Consider the following 25,142-nt stretch of genomic DNA (forward strand, 5'->3'; position numbering starts at 1 on the left):
CCCACTGAAGCCCTCAGAGTATTTGTTAGGAAATTACCTGGTGTCTGGGATGCTTCCTTACCTTTGTGCTGACATTTGAAAGTCATAGAATTAGAGTTAGTGTGTTTACCCTTGGGAGCAGGTTCCCTCTCGCCATGAATACTATCTAGTTTGGACGTTTTCACCGGGTCTGCCTTGGATTTCTTGTGTATGTGAAAAAGAATGACATTAGGTTGAGATTGGTATTCTAGCTTCTAAATGGAGATTCTCAATTTTCCTGTTTCCTGACTTGACTTTGTTGGGCCTCAGAGGCTCCTTTCAGTTCTAACAGTGTTTGAGCAAAAATCAGCCTCCTTTCTGATGAGACCCAGCCTGATATCTTTAAACCTTGAACCTTTGCAGCATGTACCAGTTAATGATTTTAGCCCATGAGACCTGCACTTTATAGCCTAGGACACCTTTTGATGTGTCTCTGTATGTACACGGTGATCTGTAGATTCTATATGTGAGGATATTTACATATGGTATTTTATTCATATAGAACCATTCATCTACAGTGAGAAAATAGTATACAGACCAGAATGGAATATTTATATCTTAATTATACAGATACAGTAAGTCCTCACTTAATATCATCCATTTGGAAACTGTGACTTTAAGCAAAATGACATGTATATATAAGAAATCTAATTTTACCGTAGGCTAATTGATATAAACAAAAGTTAAGTTGCTAGGACATATTTCTGGTCACAAAAACATCAGCAAACTTCTAAGTAAAGATTCAAAACACTTTTAATATTAAACTTTGAAATAAATGTGAGCTATGTATACAGAACTCAGGAGGTGAAGGCTGCAGTGAGCTGAGATCTCACCACTGCACTCCAGCCTGGGTGACGGAGCAAGACTCTGTCTCAAAAAAAGGAGAAAGGATTAATAAAAGCAAAATAGTTATTTACTCAGTGATTCAATGATTTTAGTTCATGGTTGAGAGTGGTCGGAATCTGTCCTGGTATATCAGGGCACAAGGCATGGACCCACCATTCCATCACACATCCACACTCACTCAGACAGGGACTGTGTGGACACTTCAGTTCACCTAATGCACACATCTTTGCGATGTGGGAGGAAACCAGAGTACCCAGAGAAAACCCGTGCAGACATGGGACAAATGTGCAAACTCTACACAGACAATGGCCCTGGCCTCTCATCAATGTTACTGAAGGAAACGACGTTGAACAAAATGACATTTCTCGAAGACCTGCTGTACACCACATCTCACATTTAGATCCCAGTTTTGAGAACCTAATGATAAGATTTCAAGAAGAGCAGGACCCATTTTATGTTTACACAAATTACCTACTCAAGGGTCAACCTCATTTTAAGGAACTGATTTAATTTAGGAAAGCTGTTTCTTTCTCTTTTTAATCTAATTTAAGAAGCTCGACTGAAATAGTAATAGATACCAGAAAAGTGACTGTGCAGCTCCATAGACTAACAAACCTGGCCATAGAAACATCTATCTTGGGACAATACCTTTGTAAAATGCGCATCAGAAATATCTAGGAAATTATAGATAAAAAACATCTTTAACAATTTAATGATACAAACAGTAAAAAGATTTTTAAAAACATAACTGCATAGTAAAGTCTGGGAAAAGTTACTGGTACACAGGTGTAGGCAGTAAATCTATTCATAGTCAAATTTTTCTCTTTTGAGTGTTGAACAGTTACAAGGACTTATGAAATGAGTTTTGTTTAATTCAGTACTCAGAATTCACAGACAAGCTTCCTTATTTAGATTCTTTCCCATCGAGTCTGCCATTTACCAGAGCTAAAGTGTGTGTCAAAGGAAGCAGGATTTGTCTTAAAGGCGATTTGGAGAAAATCTTCCTTCAATATTTAAGTGTCTGGCAAAGTCATGCTCACATGGATGTCAGTTTTGAGAGGAGGAAGTTTAAAATCAGGTGGCTTATTTACATTACTGGCTGAAAGCCTGTCTGATAGGATGACATGGAGACTAATTAATCACCTAGGGTCTCCTCATTTACTAATCACATTGCACAAAACTTCCCTGCTGACTGAGGCTCAAGGGCAAACCGTGGGCTTGCAGCCAGCTTATTTTTCATAAGCATTATGCTACCGCTATAAATTAATGTGAACCTAATATATTCTGTCAGCGGTTTACTTTCCCAGGGCGACCCTCTCTAGTTAAACAGCTTTAAATGAAATCTTGTATCAAAAATGAAAAGAAGTTTCTTGCAAAAGGAAAAAAGAATTTTAAGTCCTCTTTGCAATCTTTTTTCCCCACAGTATGTGCTATTTCAGTTCTGATAAAAATCTGCTAGATTAGCTGAATAGTGCACAGATGACGTGATAGTTTCTTTTTGTTATCTGAAAAGTGACCTTATGTTGTGCTTAGGTAAGAGCCTTTTTAATTACACTTTTAGTGGCAATAATAGTGTGTTTATTGAGTGCCTACTATATATAACACACATACCTTAACTCATTAATCCTCATATCAGTGCTGTGTGAATGCTAGGCAATAGTCTGTATTTATGGGTGAGAAAATTGAGGGTGTCAACTTGCCCAGGCCACATGCATTAAATGCTGGGGCCCAGATTTGAGCCAAGGTTTGTCATCAGAGGTCAGGCTCATTTGGCTGTGTCACTATTTATACTTTGTATGATCCCTTTGTACTTTCTGTTTTAACTTCAGGAAATCAGCAGTCCTCTTAATTTTTAAAGATAAAGGCTGGGTGAGGTGGCTTATGCCTGTAATCCCAGCACTTTGGGAGACCGAGGCAGGTGGATCACTTGAGGCCAGGAGTTCAAGACCAGCCTGGCAAACATGGTGAAACCTTGTCTCTACTAAAAAATACAAAAATTAACCAGGGGTGGTGGTGCACACCTGCAATCCCAACTACTCAAGAGGCTGAGGTAAAAGAATCGCTTGAACCTGGGAGGCAGAGATTGCAGTGAGCCGAGCTCACGCCTCTGTATTCCAGCCTGGGCCACAGATGGAGACTCCGTCTCAGAAAAAAAAGACATAATTTTTATTTCCATGTTGATTTTTTAATGTTCATCTGAATTAACAAATCATTTTAGAAGCTTGTTGATCTCTAGCACATCCTTTTATATCTTCAAATCACTTTAATGTCATGCCACGTTTATTCAGAGAACAAAAAATTATGGATGTCTTTAAACCAGAGGAAATAAGGGAAGCTTATTCACATCCCTCATGCTGTTGTTCATCAAGAGACTCTTCTAAACAATTCTAACAGAAAAGGAAAATTCCAGAGTGCATACACATGGATAGTTTCCAAGGCAGTGCTTGTTGAGAACCCAGCCTTCTCTCCTGAAGCTGTGAATAGTTTGTCTTATATGTAAATTAATTTCCAAGAGTCTGTGCAATAAAGTCTTATATAAAAGAACATATAAAGGAATGATTTGTCAAAACCCATTTTCCTTGTTAAAAATACATAACTAAGGAGAGAGGTTGATATTCGGTGGCTTCTGTGGGCTCTGCGTTAAGCCAGTACTTTACTTCTTAGTATGCAGTGCTGATGTTCTTGGTTGAAAGGAATCCATTCCATTTCTTTTTATAGTGTCATGAAAAGTTTGAAAGAGGAAAAACTGAGCTGAACATACAGAATAAATAACTAAATGGTGCCATCAGGCTGCCCTTTTGTTTTCAGACATCCCCCCTCCTTCCTCCTTTGTGAGTCACTGAGCCAGTAAGACGGATCAAAGATGCCTCAGTGGATAGAACATTTTATGTGGAGGTTATTTGTCATCCACAACAAAGGACTAATTGCCTCTGTGCCTTCTTTCACATGATAATCAATGGATTGGGATCTCTTGATTGTGTCCCACGCATCCTGCATTCATCTCTCAAGATGTTTTAGGTTTTGATTGAATTTATAAAGCATCAGAAAGATGACATCAGTTCAGTGCAACTATTAAGGGAATGTTAAACAGGAGTATGGAAATATGAAAACAGAGCTTGAAGTGAAGGCACCTGTCATCATTCTTTTTGTAAATGTTGATTTGATCAGAGGTATAACCACTGTGATAGCTATGAAGAAGGACAGGATGGAGCATTTATTTCAAAAGGCCCACCAGGAGAAAATTCAGTTCCTGTTTCAGCGTGCACTTGAGGTTCTCACAGATGACTTCTTGGATGACTTTGTTGCTAATGTTATCAATCAGGTTTCCTTTTAAAGAAGCTTTCCGAATTCTGACAAGAAGCCAGTGTGCTCTCAGTCTAGTTTTCTGTAGTGGATTTGCCTCATGTGGGAGGTGGGGCACGTAGGCCACGGGAGCCTGTAAGTGTAGAAAACACCATTCAGCTCATTCTGTACAATGTCTGAAGCTTTGAAGTTACATTCTCCTGGCATTTAAATTATTTCAAAGGCAAGATGTTTACTAAAATGTACCTGCAACATGCAGTTATGTCTTAGGAACTTTTAATATTGACAGTTAAATTAGGATACTTTAAAGTGAAAGAATGATACATTGGCTGTAGCACAGACATCTGTTTAAAAATGGTCACTTTTCCCCTCTGTAAATGTATAAATGTCCTATATTTCTTAGAAAAGAAAGATTTCATCAGTGAAACAAACAAACAAAAAAAACCAGAACCCACAAAAACAAAATAAAATTCAAAAACACACACAGATATGTAGACAGAGAGAGAGCATTTGTGGTAAGTGTTTTAAACATAGCTATTAATATCTCAGCAGCCCCCTCAGCTCTGATGGCGCTGACATCCCACAGGGCAAACCGAAGCAAGCCAGGGAGTTGGAGAACAATCTAAGACACAGACTCTCCTGTGGTACAATAACACTGAGTGTCAAGGACTGTGAAGGGTCTGAGATTTCACCCTGCATGCCGGCAAACAAGTTATCCTGCCACAGTGTCACAAGTCCCGGCAGAAGGCATCACACTGCTGGGGCAGAGACATAGGACTGTATTCATCACAGCAATGCCAGGAACCAGAGGATCAATATTTTTGTACACTTTCCCTGAGCCCTAATTCTTACAGGGTGGTGCAGAGAGGGCCAGGTGATACATAGTGAGTTGTATTCTAGGAGAGGAACCCTGAACTTAGGGAACTCCGATCTTTTATAATGGGCAGTAAGCCTCCCTGACCCTTGCTCTGTAAAGAAATACTGTATCTTTCTTTTCTTTTCTTTTTTTTTTGAGATGGAGTCTCGCTCTGTCGCCCAGGCTGGAGTGCAGTGGCGCGATCTCGGCTCACTGCAAGCTCCGCCTCCCGGGTTCACGCCATTCTCCTGCCTCAGCCTCCCGAGTAGCTGGGACTACAGGCGCCCACAACCGCGCCCGGCTAATTTTTTGTATTTTTAGTAGAGACGGGGTTTCACCGTGGTCTCGATCTCCTGACCTTGTGATCCGCCCGCCTCGGCCTCCCAAAGTGCTGGGATTACAGGCGTGAGCCACCGCGCCCGGCCTGAAATACTGTATCTTTCAAGGCTATCTGCTGTTCAATTTTTCTTGAAAAGATAGTAATGAAGGACTCACTTGTAATGTCAGTCAGTGCCTTGCTGATAAGGTGGCTCACACCTGTAATCTCAGCGCTTTGGGAGGCTGAGGCAGGTGGATCACGAGGTCAGGAGTTCGAGACCAGCCTGACCAACATGGTGAAACCCCGTCTCTACTAAAAATACAAAAATTAGCCAGGCGTGGTGGTGCACACCTGTAATCCCAGCTACTCAGGAGGCTGAGGCAGGAGAATCGCTTGAACCAGGGAGATGGAGGTTGCAATGAGCCGAGATTGCACCACTGCCCTCCAGCCTAGGCAACAGAGCGAGACTCAATTCTCCCCCCACCCCCCAAAAAAGTGTAGATGTGAGAATTGTCTCCCCACACGAACTGTTCTGGAAATAGGCACCAGATAAGTACCGATTCCATGAATGGCTGATCTGCGCTGCCTTCTAAAGGCAGTGCAGGTGCCAGATGACACAGCCATAACTGCAGCATTGTATCTCTGTTATTTTAACTGATGGGTAAAAGGTGGTATTTTAATTTACCCTGTATCTATGCAACATATTCTTTTCCAGATGTCTTCCCTGTGTTTGACAATCACAGTCTTGTGACATTGCAGCGGGAGTTATTACCCATTTACACTTGAGGAGACAGACTGACATTCAGTGACTTGACCAAGGTCACACACAGTTACTCTGCAGCTCGCCACTACACCTGGGGGCTCCTGACTCCCCATCTGATGGTCGTTGGAACACATTGTGTAACTCTGCCTCCTTTTTGTCTCCTACATAAGGTAAAGGATATTTCTAGATATTACAGAAGTGCCCCCAGGCCAGTCCTGAGTTCCTTCTTGGCAGTTTCCATGCCTCCCAACTCATCTTACCCAGCCACATCATGCACAGTGTCTGGTGGTCATGATGGACTCATTTGAATTGAGAGAAGTTACTTTTTTAAATGCTTTCTTGTTGCTCTATATTTTAATGTCCACTTAATGGAACACAGTCTCCACTGTTGCCACCCCTTTGCTTAGTAGAGCTGGCCCCTTTCTCTCCTTAATGCATAATTGCTCTGTGGGCTTTGGTGTCACCTCTTTCTTGGTTTCCTGCTGCTCTTTTATCTAATTCTTCTGAATCTCCCCTTTGGGTCCCCTCTGTGCACTGCCACATAAATCTTCATGCTCTCTAAGACAATGCCTTGATTCTCTTTCCTCCAGACTGTACGTGGCCTTAGTGATAACCACAATCAGTTATTTATTGAGCCAGGCATGTGCCAGGCACCTTTTCATGTGCCACACACTTTCAGCACATGCATTATCTCCTTTAGTCTTCACAATGACCCCACGACATAGATTCCACTTATCTCTGTGTTTTGTAGAGGAAGAAATAGAGGACTGACAAGTTAAATTACTTGTCTAAGGTCACAGAGCCAGTAAGTGGTGGAACCTGAATGCTAAGCTAAGTTTGACTCTGAAGCCAACTGCTGTCCATCCCCCAAATTTCCTTGTGCAAGAGTCAGAATCTTTCCACATCAGTGTCTGACATCTGTCTTGGTAATAATGCCTAAAACTGAAATTTCTCTCAAAATATTCTCCACTTCTAGTATTCCTAACTTTGTAAGTGACACCAAAAGCGTACCAAGTTGTTTAAGCTAAAAACTAGGACGTTTTCTTAGACTGCACTCTTTTCTTCACCTCCCAGGACATTCCCCTTCATCCATTCATTTTTTTCCTTTCCTTTTCTCTTGCTTTTCCTTTCCTTTCCTTTCTAACAGACTCACCGTCTCACTCAGGCTAGAATGCAGTGACGTGATCATACCTCAGTGTAACCTTGAACTCCTGGGCTCAAGCAATCCTCCCACCTCAGCTTCCTGAATAGCTGTGACCACAGACACATACCACCACGCCTGGCTGATTTTTTAAATTTTATTTTTATATTTATTTTTTATTTTCACTGTGTTGCCCAGGCTGGTCTCAAACTCCTGGACTCAAGCAATCCTCCCACATTGGCCTCCCAAAGTGCTGGGACTACAGGCTGAGCCATTGCACCTGGACCTAAAGGCCCATCGTTTTAACCTTGCACCCTGCTGCTTCCTGCCACTGAGTCCATAGAGTCTCCGCCTTTTCATCTGCTGTTTCCATCTTGCTGCGGCTGCCTCTTCCTTTTTCAGCTGGTGTCATTCTCACCAAATTAGTAGCCTCCCAATTTGTCTTGCTACCTGCAGTCTCATCTCTCTTCAATTCATTCTTTGTACTGTGCTGGAATGATGTTTCTGAAATGCAAATCTGATAACTATTTTGCTTAAAATCCTTGGTTGGCTTCCCATGGCTTGCTGGTCCCTTGGTACCCATAACACATACAGCCATGCTGATCAGGCCCCCACTTAGCCCTTCTAGCCCAGAGGTTCTCAAACTTTACCACATGTCACAGTTACCTGCAGGGCTTGTTAATAAGACAGAACTTGCTGGGCTCCGCCCCCAGAGTTTCTGATGCAGTAGGTCTGGAGCTGCCTCAGAATTTGCATTTCTGACAAGTTCCCTGGTGCTACCACTGGTGTGGGGACCATAGCCCGCCTAGTGCCTTGTCTGGCTCTCTCTGCTCCAGCCCTGGAACCACATGCTGGTTCCTGAAGGGACATGCTGTTTCAGGCTTTGATCCTTTTGGATAAGCTGTTGCCTCTACAGGAGATAGTCTTTCTATCGCCTTCTCTTTAAAATACAGTTCAAGTGTCACTTCCTAGGAAGCTTCCTCTGACCCCTGCAGTGATCTCGTAGTTTCTGTGGCAACCCGTGTGCATCTCTAGGAATGCTCCACTTCTGTAATTGAGTTGTCATTTATGTATCTCCCACCCACTCCCACCAGAACATTAGCTCTTTAAGAAAAGGTATCTATTTTCTTCTTCACCCTTCTATCCCTGGCACCTAGCATGGTGGCTGGTATATACTGCAGATATTCATTAAATAAATGGAATGATATAATCCTGCTTTTACCTTAAAAAAATAATTCCATTTTGGATTTTATTTGTGTCCACCTTTATCATACCTTGTTTTTAAATGTCAAGATAGGCTGAGCGTGGTGTGGCTCATGCCTGTAATCTCAACACTTTGGGAAGCTAAGGGGGGAGGATCACTTGAGCCTAGGAAAAGTTAAAAAAAAAAAAAAGTCAAGATGTTTCAACATAAAAACAGTGTGCATCTGACAGTATTAAACGTTAGAGGCTGCCATTAGAGAGAGCTTATAGCTCAACTCTCTAATGCAAACAGCAGTTTATTCCTACAAAGGCTGATGTTTGTCTATAGATAACTTACTTCTCATGCCTCTGATTTGAAGTGCTTGAGTAATTCCTCAGTCCTTCTCAGCCTTCAGAATGTTTCTCTGGTATGTTTTTCAGCCTTGGATTTATCTAATCAGGGAGTTACAGATGGAATAGTGCAAGCCATTCTTTTACTGAGACAAGCAAAGATTAGTGGGCTGTAAACTTGCAGCCTCCATGTTTCCATCCAAAAGAGGATGTCTCATCCCTCACTTTCCCTTTTACGTGCCTGCATTGCCTGGGTAATTTCCAAGAAGAGTATCAGTTTGATTGCTTGCACAGCCCTCCCTTTTCTCCCCTCCCCATCTCAGATGACTAGTTCCTGCCAAAATGTCAAGCTCCAAACCCTAACAAAGGAGTTTCCAAACAAGACTGTCCCTGGATTGTAGACACTTCTTCAAGGGGTGCCCCGGCCTTCTTCTGGTGTAGTGCAAGTTCAAAGGCAAAGAGCCCTTTCATCCTCTGGGAAAACAGAGAACACAGTTCCAAAAATGCTTGGATACCTCCAAAGAGACCTCCTCCCCTGCCTCACCCCTTTCCCAGGCTCTGCTGTGTGGTGTTTTTCAAGAACCATTGGATTTTAGCCATGTCGTTCTGTTTCCATAATTCAACAAGCAAGCAGCGGGCAGCTCTTTCCTGCAGGTGGATGTGTGGCTGAATTATATATTTCTCACACAGCAAGTAACAACGTCTTGTCCAGTAGTTCAGAACAACTGGTATCTCCATTCAGTTATTTGGAAAGAAATTTCCCTCTGCCAGAGCACGATTAGTCTCTGAGCACCATCAGTCTCATGCCTGTTTTGCATGTCTTGTAGTTCACTGTAAGCCTGTCACAGGATTAAAGCATGAAAGCAATTAATCTGGTCTCTTATTTATGTCTTAGGACCAGTCTTAATCTGTTTTGTGGTGTTGCTACAATAGAATACCTGAGACTGGGTGATTTATAAAGAAGAGACTTAGCTCACGGTTCTGCAGGCTGGGAAGTTCAAACGCATGGCCCTGGTTTCTGGCGAGGGCTTCCGTGCTGCATCATAACATGCCAGAGATGCACAAAGGGGAGACAGACACGTGCAAAGAGGGATCAAACAGGAGAAGGAATCTCACTTAATGCCAGCCAACTCTTCTGGGAAATAATTCATTCCGAGAGAACTAATCTAGTCTCAGGAGAGCGAGAACTCACTACTGTAAATACAAGTGTTCAGTTACCTCTAGAATAACTGCAAGCCATTCATGAGAGCTCTGCCCCCATGACCCAAACACCTCCCGCTAAGCCCCACCTTCTGACGCCATCACATTGGGGATCAAATTTCAATGTGCATTTTGGTGAGGGCAGACAAACCATGTACAAACCATGGCAGTATACTTTTGGCTGCATGTAACAGAAAGCCCCCAAAGTAGCTTTAGCTAAGATGAGAGGCACTTACTTAAAATAGGAGCCCAGGGGATTGTATGGAACCCAGCACAAGGAGTGCAGCCACAGGTCCCAGGATCAGAATCCGGAAGCAGTCAGGAACATAAGCTTCTTTGAGTCTCTTTTCTACTGTCTATGTCTACATAATATCCCCCAGTCTATTCTAGCATGAGGAAGGTTGACAAAAATCACTTTATCCAATACCAGACGCTTGGGAAAAGGGAGACTCTGGCCCAGCCTGGTATTCATTGGAACAGCTTTTCCTGAGTCATGTGTCTGACCCTAATGACTCATCTGTCCAGAGAGTGGGAGAAGGCCCATCCTCCACAAATATGCCTACGGGAGCCCCCGATGGGGCAGGGCCAGTTTTCATAAAGGGGGATGTGGATGGAGGAGCTAACTCGATTAATATTGGTTGTTATTTGTATCCCACATTCTTCTGAAAGGATTCTGTAAAAAATAGGTACAATGAAACCAAACCCATTCACATAGGATATCATGCAAAAACCAGGAGCAATAAGGTTAGGGAGAAGAAAGATGCATCTAAAAGCCCTGATGGAGAGAAACTTCTTTAATGCGGAAATTAAATTAATCAAAATTAGTGGATTTAAAAGTTCTAAGACTAGTCACCCAGAATTCATGAACTAGGTTGCTAAGAAAAGAAATGGAAAAGATGTAAAATTAAGTACCATATGAATATCTGACTAGAGTGTGTTAGTTTCTTTTAAACGCATGGGATACTGTATACATTTTTCCTGGAAGGACCCTCAAGCTGAAATTGAGGAGAGGATGAATGGGAGGCCGGATGCTGCCACTTCCTATGAGCACATGCTCTCTGGTTAGCACAGGCCGCATCACTGATCCCTGTTATCTGATCCCAGGTCACATCACTCTTTCATAATCCTCTGTGTTTGGGTGTGTGTATGTGTAAATGTCAAATAAGAGCACATGCAGCGAGTGATACCGAAGTTCAGGAGAGGGAGAGAGAGAGAGAGAGTCTCTGATCACTGTGAACTAGTATATTTTCTTGTACTTGGAGGAGGCAGGATGTGAAGCTGCATTTCATATTGACCAGTTGTAGATGGCAGGGATGGAGGGGCAGGTTGAGAAACGTGTCAGGAAAGAGGCAGGAACTGATGTTAATGACAATACTGTGCCAAGCACTCAGTGCTTACATGGTCACATCAACACACACAATTGCTTTGTGCAGTTCTGAGGTGCCCTTCTTATCTCCATGTGACAGGTAAGGACACCAGAGCTCTAGGAATTCAAGAAACCCTCCAGTGATTGTTTGTCTCAGGTGAAACCAGAGTCCTCACCACAGCTGCAAAGCCCGACCCAGCCTGGTTCCTATCATCCTCTGTTGTGGCTGCGCCTCCAGACTTTCCCTGTAATGCTGTTCCCCCGACACCCACCGTTCACTCCTTCACGTCTTTTGTGTTTTTGCTTATATGTCACTTTCTTAGTGAAGACCTCCCTTGTTTTCTCTACTTTCGTATTGTAGTGTCTCCTCTGTCTTCTGCCACATGACAAGCCTCTGACACTGATCTCTTTCCACAGCACTTCCCATTTTTAAAAATTCCCTGCATCTACTCACTTACGTTTCTTTATATTGCCTTTCTCTTCCAGCGCACTTCAACTAGAATGTCTACCCCAGAAGACCAGTCACTTTGTTTTGTTTCCCAGTTTGTCCAAAGCCCCTAGATGACCTCCTTGCTCGTGGTAGATGATCAATAAATATTTGCCAAATGAACGAAGACCCTTCCCCAAGATCATGAAACTACGAAGCACTGGAGTCAGGGTTCAGCAGGCAGGGTGCACTCGGGCCACACTGAAAGGAGGCCATCAGGACTAAGTGACGTGAGAGATGGTGACCCTGGCCCGGATGGGACATGTCCTGTTTACAGTTTGAGCTTTATCAGTCACGCCATCTTACCATGAGGACTCCGGACAGTTTGAATGCACAAACTGGGACATGGAGACCCAGTGGGAAAACTGGGATTGACTTTCTGCATATTGAATTTTCCACCAGCCCACAGTTACTCCTTTGACATGTCCAGAATTGTGCCCAGAGGTTTTTTATTCCTGAAACAAGTCCCTCCTCTATAAAGACACTTATTTTGTTATTATAAGTATTTAGCACATTTGTGTGGACCCCTGCTAAAACTGGAGTGTTGTTCAGACTAAAGTGTCAGAAAATATATAATAGAAAGTACAGGTGCTGCAGTTTCAGGAAAATACATCTTTCCTAATGGTACTTCCCCCCTTTCCTCCTTTTCGTGCCAAATTTTTAAATGCATTTCTCCTGTTTATTCAGGCAGAGATTAAAACTTTCTTAAAGACTTCATCAGAATGTTGGGTTTTTTTCCATTCATTGTTATTTAGGATGATATTTTTGCGACTCCAATTTAGGTGAAAAGATTAACTTGATCTTTATTTTCCTCTATCATATTTACCTTGTATGCTGTTATTTTGAGTCTGTTCACAGGATCCTGGGCAGATGCCATCAATGTAATTGCTGTATTTTTAAGCAAAGAGGATTTAAAGTGTCAATTTAAGAATTGTCTGGGAGCTTGATGTATACTATATATGTATATAAACTTTTTATGAATAAAAGCAGGGGTGTTGGAATTATATGTAGATTTTAAAATAATTTATTTTTAAAAAGTATACAAACTGAAATTTATTTCAGAGAGAATTCAGATAGCAGCCAAAATACCCAGAGAAGAAAACTGCCCTTCAGAAGTGCCACTAGATCAAGCTAGTTATGAAATTGGCACCTGAGAATAACTTCTGTCAGAGAGGATGTAAGTCTTCGGAATTTTGAAGAGCCATAGTCTCTGTAGAAGATGCCAGAAATGTAGGCATTATCCTTAACACCTCCTTTTCCTTCCCCTTTCTCCCACCCCCACTGAAAATGTCAGTTTTACTTCTCAGTAGCTCTCAATTCCATCCATTTCATCATGTTTCAGCCCGGGACATGATCAGATCTTGCCTGTATTACCAAAGTCACCTCCTTTTGGTCCCTGTAGATCCACTCAGACTCTAATCTTTTCTGCGGCCCAGATCCTCATTTTTCCAAAGCCCAGATCTGCAAAGACCTGCCTGCCTAATCCACCCCTGCTCACCACACATAGCTGGCCTTTAAATGGCTTCCTGGCACTTGTAGGGGAATGACTGGATTCCTTAAGGTGGGCTACAAGGCCTGCATGGGCTGATCCATGCTCGTGTCTCTAATTGCAAACCTGCTGTACCTTCCCCACTTCCCCCATTCTCTGTGCACCAGCCATACCAATTGCCTTTTAGACCTGTTTACTTGTCATGCTTTTCTCTCCACTGGGACTTTGTACATTCTCTGCCTGAAACACTCTTCCTCCTTTCTTTGCTCATTAACTCCTTCTCATCCTTTGGACTCCCTGTGCGCATTTCTCACTCAGGGAAAACTTCAGATGCCCTTCCGGGTCAAATCCCCCTGTTATAGTTTCTTTGGCTTTATTTGTTTCTCCTTTGTAGCACCATCAGGAATGATTTTACATTTTACTCTTTATTTGATGGCTGTCTCTCTCTCTCTTACTGGACTGTACGCTCATTGTAGGCAGGAACTGTTTCTGTTTTCTTACCTTCATTTATCCCAAGAGAAAAGTAGTGTCTAGTACAAAATAGGAACTGAAGAATATTTGTTGCAGATTATAAATGAATGGATGAATGGCTTCTTGAAGTATCCATTTTTATACCAGTTAGAATAAGGCACTGTACTAATTTCAAACTGTTGGAGGTTCAGCAAGGATGAAAACCACCAGATAGGGAGGAAAGGATCTTCCTCTTGTAGAACTCAGAGAAAAGTGGGGCAGATGTTTCCCTCCAGAATTAACTAATCACCCTCATCACACCCTGGGGCCATTTTCCTCTCCAGCTGTTCCCAAGGGTCAACTCTGCTGCCTCTCCTTCCGCTGTCAGCCTGCTCGAGGGCCGTTCTCACTCCCAGGTGGGAAAAACGTACCTTTGATGCCTAGAAATTAAAAAAGTAATTTAGAGTCTTGGGGCATGAGTTTCATTATAGTTCTCCATCCCTGAGCTTGCTCTATGGACAAACATTCTATGCATATTAGGAAAGTATAATAGTTTTGATCTTGGGCTAAGGATTGAGATTTTCTGAACAATGTAGCTCAGGCACCTTTATGATCTTGGGAGAAATACTTAAAATTCTTTTTTTTTTTTCTTTTTTGTTTGAGATGGAGTCTCACTCCGTCACTAGGCTGTAGTGCAGTGGCGCGATCTCGGCTCACTGCAACCTCCGCCTCCCAGGTTCAAGTGATTCTCCTGCCTCAGCCTCCCAAGTAGCTGGGACTACAGGCGCGCACCAACACGTCCAGCTAATTTTTGTATTTTTAGTAGAGACAGGGTTTCACCACGTTGGCCAGGATGGTCTTGATCTCTTGATGTGGTGATCTGCCCACCTTGGCCTCCCAAAGTGCTGGGATTACAGGCATGAACCACCGCACCTGACCTTAAAAGTTCTAAGTCTCAGTTTCCTTATCTATAAAATGGGGATTAAAACAATATCTAGTGCCTGGGATATTGTTGTGGGATACTTTGTACCAACATTATTCTATAAAAATATAATGCAAACCACTTATGTAGTTTGTTTTCCATAGCTATCTTTAAAAGGTGAAATGAAATTAATTTTAATGTATCTTATTTGACCCAGAATATCCAAAATGTTATCACGTCAACATGAAATCAATAATAAATATTAGTGAGATATTTTACATTCTTTTTATTCATATTAAGTTTTCAAAATTCAGCCTGCACTTTACACTTAACGGCACAGCTCAGTTTGAAACAATAGTCATGTGCCACGTAATGATGTTTCAGTTAACAACCAACTGCATGTACAGTGGTGGTCCCATAAGATTTTTATACTGTGTTTTTACTATGCCTTTTCTATGTTTAGATATGTTTGGATGCCAGATACTTACCATTGTATTACAGTTGCCTACCCTATTCAGTACAGTGACATGCAGTATAGGTTTGTAGCCTAGGAACAATAGGCTATACCATATAACCTAGGTGCGTAGTAGGCTATACCATCTAGGCTTGTGTAAGTACACTATGATGTTTGCATGACTACACATTTCTCAGAACATATTCCCTTTATTAAGCAACACGTGGCTGTAGTTTAGCCATACTTAGCATTCAACAAATGCTGGCAAGATTATTGTTATTTATTTTAAAACATCAAAATTTGGGTTGACAAACATTTGTACTGCACATTTGCGTATATTGCCATGTGGGAAGATACCTCAGATAAGATGCCTCAGATACATTTTTTTCTATTTCAAAAGAGTAAGGGGTTGACTTTAAGAGTTCTCAGCTATTTCCTGCAAGTGGGCCTCCCTGGGTTTCAGAATGAGGTCAGTTTGGTGGTTTATGGTCGTCTTTTCTTTGGGAGGTGGGAAGGGAAACTGAATGTGCCTCAAGTATTGCGTGCCTGTCTCTGTTTTTGGCTCTTCTCTGTTTAATTATTTGGAACTGGAACAACTTGATTTTAAAACAAAACATATGGTCTGAGAGTAATTGGGAGGACATTTGCTAGTGATGTAGCACTGAAGGTATGTATCAAGTTGAGGCCCAGGCTTGCACCACTTGCTTGCTTAGGTATTGAGTATTTTCCTTCACTTCAAATTGTGTTCTTTCCCAGTTCTTAAACCCTTGTTTGGAAAGTCACAGTGAAAGCAGGAAATACAGGAGCAAGATTGTAAAGGAAATTGTGAGTCTTCTTTAAATCCCCTACTTTTTTTCTCTCTCCTCTTTATGGAAAACCATTGGTTTCCAAGCTATTTATATGGCTCGTGAATGAAAAAAGTTGTCTCAAAGTGCCAAGAGGAGAGAGGAAAACTTTATTTAAAAAGGAGAATGTGGACCCACCATTGAATTTCTCTGTTCTTCTGCTTAACTCCATTGCTGACACCAAAGTAGGGAACAGAAGTTCCACAGCCAATGCTTATGTGAAGGCAAGATTGTTGTCTCTCTTTACCTTTTCCACACCCCTTTGCTTGCTGGGGGAGGAATATATGATATGCTGATCATGTACCATGTAATTCCAGCCTGAATGCCTCAACTTTTTATATCATGGGGGCAAAGGGGAATTTATCAGGACTGGTAAGAATATGTATTTCTCTCGTTCAAGTCTCTGCTCCTCTACTTAGAAGCTATGTGCCTCTGAGCAAGTTATTTAAACTCTCTAAGCCTCATTTTCCTCTTTCCTAAAAAGGGGATAATAATAGCGCCTATTTCAGAGTAAAACTGTTGTGACGCTTAACAGAGACATTGCACACAAAGCACTAAGCGCAATGCCTGGAAAGTAATAAAAACAATTCTTTGCGATCAGGCACAGGTCTTCGGCAGGAACGTGTCCACCCCATCAGCAGTGGGAGGGACAGTGAATACTGCATCAGGGAAAATAACCAAACATTTATCCATGAGGAGCTTCAGCATTGGAAAGTCAGCCATTTCACTGGGTTGTGTTTGATGTCAGTGCGTTGAAGTCAAAGCCTTAACTCTGTGCTTCTGTGCTTCCTAGGTCTCATGGGAGCCTGGATACTCACTTGTCAGTGGTCGTTCTCTTTTGCCTGGCACCTATAAATATGAGAAGAACATGCTGAATTGTTTTATTTTTGTACTACAGAGCCCTAAGTACCTTTGAGTCATTTGGGGATTCACTTGTTTTGGATCTGAAATGTAAAATGAAATAGCACTCCGACCAGGGCTGAGCATGATTTTTCTGTTGGGATAGTGAAACGAGAAATTTTTCTGAACACTTTCCAAAGAGTCCGCTATAAGAGCAAGGGGTAGGAAGAAAGGGGTCTTCAGTTCTTGCCAAATCAAGGACATGCTTTTCTGTATAGGGCTCAGATTATATTGTGTGTTGCCTTGCTTCAATGTCAGATGAGTGTCCAGAGCTTTGGGAAGGTCTGCTTTTGAAAACACCACTATGTTTTCGGAGTAGCTGGTTGTCTTTTGTCAGTCCCCTTTTCTTTCTGCTCTGCCATCTGTCCAAGTCCCATTTGGATTTATTAGTCATTGCTTACAAAGTATCAGGAACTCCCTGCTGAGAACCATGAAACCCTCGCCCAGTGGGCAGGTCTCAGATTTCCCTGGAACTGTAAAAAATAACCCCTCTCGCTCATGTTTTTCTTGCATGCCCCTCTCAGTGGACCACTTTCTCCACATTAACTTAATCAAGATGTTAGTAAAATAAACAGTGTGCTGCCATCAGACTGAAACTTCTTGTCTCTTTTCAGTGTTCAGAAAGGAAATTGAGAGTTGCTATTGATAATAAACATGAAGCATATCTTTACTCATGGCCAATTACACAGAGTCCTGATCATTGAATTTTTAGTGGGTGGACAGCCCTGTACAATGTGTCATCAAGTCTGTGTCACCCCAGTTACAAAACACTCCATTGTTTTCTATATCAAGGGGGAGAAAACAAATTATGAGATACCATGGATTTTTAAGATACATCCCAATTTCAGATGTGTTCAAATGTGGGGAAAATATGTGTATCTTATAGCAGATGGAATACAGTGAGAATTAATTAAAATGGAAAGCCCTAGGCCGGGAGTGGTGGCTCACACCTATAATCCCAGCACTTTACGAGGCCGAGGCGGGAGGATTGCTTGAGCCCAGGAGTGTGAGACTAGCCTGGGCAATATAGTGAGACCTTGTCTCTACAAATAATTAAAAAATTAGCCAGGCATGGTGGCTTTCACCTATGGTCCCAGCTACTTGGAAGGCTGAGGCAGGAGGATCGCTTAAGCCTGGGTAGTTGAGGCTGCAGTGAACTGTGATCAAGCCACTGCTCTCCAGCCTGTGCGACAGAGTAAAACCCCATCTCAAAAGAAAAAGAAAAAGAAAAACAGTAAAATGGAAAGTCCTCCTGGTTATCACCTGTTCCTCTCCTGGCATCCCCCCAGTCCTCAACACAGCTAATTGACAGAATGGTGAGAGGTGTGGGTATGTATGAGATGTGCCTCTGCCTTGGGGCTGAATGTGTAGCTCAGTCCCATGTGTTGTATACTCTGTGTATATATGAAGTTGTGGAACTGAGTTGAAACCAAGAAGGGTGGTGGGAGGTCCTCTGAACTAAAATTTTACACAATCGAAGTTTCTGAAAACAGAACTTAGGAATTTTCTTTGCGTTACATTGATAAGATTCTTGTTACCTTTTGAAGGCATGATCAAAGAGGGACATCTGAGGCTCTGCATGCCCCTCCCTGACCTGACCCGTTTGTAATGGCTCAGTGCTGAAGAGAACATGCCACCTCTTCTAAGTTCATGCCTCTGCTTATCCGTTTTCCAGTGACCGCAGGCCTCAGATCCATGGGGAATCTGTTTCCTCCCCTACCCTAAAAGGCAGCATATTAAATGTTATTGATAATTTCATTGTATTCAGGATTCTACCTAATTATTATTCTTCATAATCTGAATGACTTCTAACCAACTGTGTGTCTCCAGCCCTAGTGCTGTAAAAATTTTAAGCAGAGGGATTATGGTATTTATTTTCCTGGTAAAGATGAGTGCCCACACTTTAGGAAAAGCTATTTCCCAGCCAGGTAAAGCGACAGAAGAATTGATTGAAAAATTTCTTCTTTATATTAGCGGCATTTTCCCTTATATTTACACTGCTTTCTTTCTTTTTCAGTTTTTGGGAATAACGTTTCTTGGAATTGGACTGTGGGCATGGAATGAAAAAGTAAGTTGAATATGAAAATGCACACATTGTGGTTGTTAGGGGCTGCACATCATATTATGTATTATCCCCGTTTCTCTTTGACAGCCACAGAGTATAAACATGGCTCTTTAACGAGAAAAAGTGTTGATGGAAGATTAATGTCATATTCTCAAAGACACTTTAGGAATTGTGCCTAAATTGATGACTGCATCAAAATAATTACTGAAGTAACAATACAAGTGCTCAACAGAGAATGTACCTTGGAATTTGATCAGTTAGCCAAAGATCGATGTTCCTATGGGATATTTTCTCACTCAGGCACAAGAATTCCAGTAATGATTATAAATATCACTAAACCACCTGTAGCCTTTTTTTCTCTTCTGCTTTTTCTCTTTAACCCTTTGGAAGATAACTCAAGCCATAAAAAACGATTTTTTTAGTATGTTACATGATAAACTATTAGCATGTGGATTGAAGGAAGTGGGATATAACTTCATGTTTGAGTATCAGATACACTCATCGCTAATGTAAATAATGGCTGCTGGTGGCAAGTATTAAGAAATATACAGTTTATGATAAAATACAGTATAATAAAAGAGAAATCTGGAAATACAGAGTAATCGACGTGACAGTGAAGATACAGTGTTCTGGGCAGTTTCTGCTCTAAGAAATACACTCATGCAGACATCGCCTGTGTCCATACCTCTCTTCCCATCGCACCTTCGATTTTTCTCTACAGCTTCCCCTACTGAGGCCACCACTGGAATTCAGCAATGAATATAAACCGCCCTCCCCTTTTTCCTTCCTTCTTTGCAAATGAAATCACCTGCAGCATTTTATCTATCCTTGTATCTGGCTATACACAAAAGCTTTATTATCTCCCACCCTAAGGGCAAGGGGATGGATAGACTGGTTAAAAGTTGCCATAAACTAAAATTTAGCTTAAATTTTCCCAGAAGACCATTCTTTGATCCCATAGGTATTTCACCCTCTAGTCTGACCCTGGTCTGAAGCTGAGAGTTCCTTTGAAGTGGTAAGTGCATTAAGAAAGGAGAGAAAAACTGGGAAGGTCCAGTGAACAAAAGCCCCTCAGAGGCCAGTAGGCATTTCCACAACTGAAATAATGTTCGGACATACCACATAAAACAAAACTCAAAGCAAATCCTGAGTTTTGCAAATGAACCATCCTGTATTTATGTACAGAATTCTTCTACAGAATGTAAAATGTTTTATGGAAAATGAACCACTTCTTAGCAACAAGAGTAACTGGGGCTACCTGGAGTTTTGAGGCAGGGCAGTAATTACGTATGAGATGAGACAAATTAAGCTCCCAAAACCGAGATAATTTCATCTCTAGAAACTTTTACATTGAATAACGGTTGGTCTTGTCTTGGATTATGGTTACCTTTTGCCTCAAGCCTATTGTGAGCTTGGAAATTTGTGGAATCTGGGAAGTTGGTTAGATGCCAGATAACATAGCTTTTTATAACTCCTTCAATAAGAGTCCATTTCTATCTGCTTTGAAAAAATGCTGGAAGGCATTAAATGAACTAATTGTCTGTTCTAGCAATAAACAGCAGTTGGTAATTTTGAAGTTTTTAAAATTTTCTCTTTATGAAATATAATTATCTTTTTGTTTCATCAGTTGCCTCAAATGCCTCTTCTCTGATAAAATCACAAACTTCTAAAACTGGCAGTGTCATACAAATATCAGAGCAAGGGGATGTTGTGGTCTTTAGGGAGGGATGAAATAGCAGTTCCTTTTTTGTAAGGGCCACCATCAGCCAATAGAAGATTTCTCTTGAGATCCGAAGTTAACCTGGCCAAGGTTACCCACCTGTGTGTAGCAGAACTCCATAAGCAGGGAGCAAATAGAGGCAGCAGAGGGTGAAGCCGGTGTTAGCCATGCACTAGCCCAGTTTGGTGAGTGCTGGCCATGTGGGGCCTGAGTGTGGGGAATACAATGAGGGATGCAGAGTCCCTGTCTCATGGAGCTTGCATTCTATTGGGTCACTAATGAGAAGCAGTCACTGCCCAAGTATGTTTGTCCAGGTACTGGTGAGTGAGGGCAGGAAACATCAAGTTAGAGAGTGGTGGGAAAAGGAGTCTTTTAGATGAAGTAGTTGCTAACAGCCTCTCTGAGGAGGTGGCATTGGAGCAGAGACCTGGATGAAGGAAGAAGGATCTGCATGGTACCGGGGGAAGAACATTCTAGGAAGAGGGAATAGCAAGTGCTGTGGCCCTGAGGCAGGGACTTTGGTGACTCCAGGGAACAGCAGGAAGGCCAGTAGGCCTGGAAGGGAGAGAGCAAGGACAAGAAGAGGTGGGGTGTGTTGCCAGACAGAGGCCGGACTGGGCAGAGCCCTGCAAGAAGTTTGTATATATTCTAGGTACAAGAGGAAGCCACTAGTGCATTTTGAAAAGTCTAATAAAACTTTTGTTTTAAGACCACTCTGGTTGCTAGGTGGGAAAAGAGCACAGCTTTGCGGCTTTGCTATGGACTGAATGTTTGTGACTCCCCACCCTGCCAAATTAATTTGCTGAGGCCCTCATCCCCAGTGTGATGATATTTGGAGGTGAAGCTTTAGGGGGGAGGTAATTAGGTCATGAGGGTGGAGCCATCATGAATAGGATTATTAATGCCCTTCTGATAACAGAAGAGACAAGAGAGATTATTTCTCTGTCTGCCAGGCAAGGACATAACCAGGAAGAAAGCCCTCACTAGACACCGAATCTGCTAGCACCTTGATCATGGACTTCCCAGCATCCAGAACTATGAGAAGCAGATGTTTGTTGTTTAAGTCACCCAGTCTGTGATCAGTGTTATACAGCCGACTAAGACAGGGGTAAACAGACCTGAGTTCAAATACTGGCTCCTCCAGTATTTGAGATGTGTGGAACCCACACATCTCATCTGTGTGATGTTGGCCAACTGAGTTAACTTCTCTGAGATGCCCTTTCCTTGTTTGGCAATAGGTATACTATTCTCACCTTATAGGATTGTTGTGAAGATTAAATGAGACCTCCCTCAACACAGTGTCTGCTGTAAGGCAGATGCCCACTGGAGACATGGCTTCCTCCCCTGGACACATGACCATAGGCTGTCCACTCTTAATATGGGGCAAGAACACAAAGGTAGTTTTGAAAGCGGCCTCAAATTTTGGGAGAGTTTCAGACTCCAATCCATGGACCAGTGAATTGGTTTTGTTTTGTGGTCTCTTGAGGAGGATGTTTAGTGTGTTGATCTCGTTGGTAACTGCAGTGACTGCTCTCTCAAAGCCCTTTGGGTTAATTTCTGAGTTGGGCCAGGCCTCTGCTGGAGTGAGTTTTCAAGGTGTACCCCAGCCTGGTAGACAGTGTGGTGGACACTGTGCACCTGCTGAGCTGACACCACCAGCCCATGAATCAGTACATCCCCCAGACCCAGATGTGGCGACATTTACTTATAAGAGGCCTGGAGGGTAAATCCCCAAACCAGATCATAGCTGGAAGGATGAGATTTCCACTAGAAGAAACATATTTTCTTAACAGATAGGACTTTCAACATATTCATGTGAAGTACAGAAGCATTGAAAGCAAAAATGATTACCCCACACTTAATATCAGTCTGAGTTTTAAACCTAGGGCTAATATTGCAGTTCAACATTAAACATAATAATTTAAAGAATTCATTTTGTCTGAGTTTTAAATAAACTGTAAAGATGCAAAGGATGACTGTCTCCAGGGGAAGCCGATTTATGTGCAATTGTTCAGTGATCATAGGATCTGCTGTTTGGAAGGAACATTAATAATTATGTGACATGAATCACCTCCACAACATCCTTGACAACATTCAGTGATAGTCAGCTCATTCATTCAAATAACATTTATTGAGCACATAGCATGGGCAGGGCTTGTGCTGAATTCTAGGGAAATGTGGATGAAGTGACATAGTTTCAGTCCTCATGGAGTTTATCCAGTTGTAGGAAGGGTATGTGCATATACATAAAATAATACATTGCAATAAATGCTACTTAGGGGTGTATATATGTTTAATGGTTCCCACAGCAAAGTGCTTACCATTTCCGTCTCTTTAGGTTGCCCTTCCTGTTGGAAAGACCTTCGTTCCACCAAATTAGAATCATGTCCCACTAGTTTTCACTCACTGATTCTGGATCTACCCTGTTGGATCCCACAGAATAAGTCTTTCCACATGTTAACCCGGGAAGTATGTCAGGGTGAAGTCCTGGTTCCTTCTGAGTTTCCAGGCTAAACATCTGCTTCTCTCTAGGTGGTCCTTGCAGGATGTGGGCTGGAGCCCCTTGTCCATTTTGTTGGTGCTCATCTGGCCCCACTCTGGTGTGTTTTCTGCACAATGGAGAAGAAGCTTTAGGGGCTGTAGAGTGTGTGGCTGGATTGCGTCCTTTCTCCCCTGATCAATCTAGCTTGGGATCCACTGTAGATTACGGTGTCTGCAGCTCACTGAGAATCCCAAGTTGGTTGCAGACCCAACTGGTTACCCCATCCACCCCACCTATGGCTGATTTTCAGAGGCAGTCGCAGGATGCCATGATGACACAGTGATATTTCAGCCCACCTGTCCACCTGCTGAGATCACTCCAGAGCCTCCATCTAGCATCTTCCCCATTCCGCCCAGCTTGGTTTCGGCTGTACATTTTGATCAACCTCCTCTCTCTATTCCTTCTGCTAAGGCAGACTGTCCATTTGCCCCACCATGCCACCTGGGAAAATTCTGATTCAGTAGGTCCAGGATAGACACTGGGATGCTCTATTTTAACAAACCTCCTAGATTGTTGTGACTGCAGTCAAGTTTAGTTATCATTGATAAAAGCCAGTGATATGCCTCTGAGCAGGCCAAGGACAGAGCCCAATGACATGTCACTAGAAATTTCCTTTGGGGTTGACACTCATTCACTTATGTGTGCCCTTGGGTGTCATCAGTCAAGCAGTTTCTAATCCATCTACTTTTCATTACATCAGACTATATTTCTGTGTCTTGTCTTTGTAGATAGATGGTATCTTTCACTTTTTCACTGATTAACTGGCCTAGGCACTTAACTGAACCTAACACTTTCTTATTGAACCCATGCTGGGTCCTGAAGCACATCATTTTCTTATCCAGGTACTTGGGAACCTTTATCAGCAAAGCAAGGACTAAGGCATAATGCATCACTCCTCAATTCTAGAAGCATTTTCCTCACTTGGCTTCCAGGATATCACACTCTCCTGGTTTCCATACCTCGCAGGTGGTGCCTTCTCACATGCATTTGCTAGTTCCACCTCATTTCCTTGACCTCTAAATTTTGGAGTGCCCAAGGCTCAGTCTGAGCCTTCACTCATCTTAAGAAATCTCATCTAGACTTGGAGCTTTACATGCCATCTGTCACTGATGACGTCCAAATTAATATTTTTGCTTCCAACCTCATCTGAATTCTAGACTCGCATAGCCAGTAGCCTACCCAGCATCCACACTTAAATGCCTAGTGGGCTTCTGAAACTTAACGCATTCGAAACAACACACCTGATTCTCGTGCCCTCCCAACCTGCTCTTCCCAATTGCAGTAAAGAAACAACTCCAGTCTTCTACTTGCTCATTCCCGACACGCTGCTTTCTTTTCTCCTCATACCACATTCAGCCCATCAGCAAATACTGTCTTTGAAACTATATTGAAAATCTGATTTCTTCTACCACCTCCGCTGTTATACCCTGGTCTAAGTGGCCACCACATCTTGCCTGCATTTGTGCAGAAGCCTTCCAATTATCTCCCTGCCTCTGCTCTTGCACCCCAATCCTCACCCTAGGGCTGTTTCCATGCAGCAGCTGGAGCAATCCTTTGGAAATGTAAGACAGATCCTGTTACTTCTCTGCTTCTAGCCCTCCAGTGAGCTTATCTTCTCGCTCAAAGCCATATATGGTGCCCATGGCCTGTGTGACATTTGCTTTCGTACTGTGTCCTTCCTCACTGTGTCCTCTGGTCCTACTTATCAACTTACTATTCCTCCCGCATCCTAAAAATACCCCGCCACTCCAGGGCCTTTGCACTTGCCCCTGCTGGGCATGCTGTTCCCCAGAAAACCACATCAGTGCTGTCTTTTACTTCCTGGTTTCTTCTCAAATGTCACCTTTGACCAAACCCTTTCTTCCCCTTCCTTGTGTTTTTCCATCTCATGGGACTCATCACTTAGATGCTAACAAGTTTACT

The 25,142-nt window shown here is 42.4% G+C and overlaps 1 protein-coding gene across 2 annotated transcripts in view; it reads left to right on the plus strand.

Annotated features, from left to right (window-relative positions):
* Positions 1–25,142, plus strand: part of TSPAN5 (tetraspanin 5) — a 181,121-nt gene that overhangs the window by 125,854 nt on the left and 30,125 nt on the right. For both annotated transcript variants that reach the window (XM_050790662.1, XM_050790663.1), the window contains exon 2: positions 18,910–18,960. In XM_050790662.1, coding sequence (XP_050646619.1) covers positions 18,910–18,960 — 51 coding nt within the window. The remainder of the gene's footprint in view (positions 1–18,909; positions 18,961–25,142) is intronic.

The sequence above is a fragment of the Macaca thibetana genome, chromosome 5 (genome assembly GCF_024542745.1).
Source record: "Macaca thibetana thibetana isolate TM-01 chromosome 5, ASM2454274v1, whole genome shotgun sequence".
NCBI classification, from domain to species: Eukaryota; Metazoa; Chordata; class Mammalia; order Primates; family Cercopithecidae; genus Macaca; species Macaca thibetana.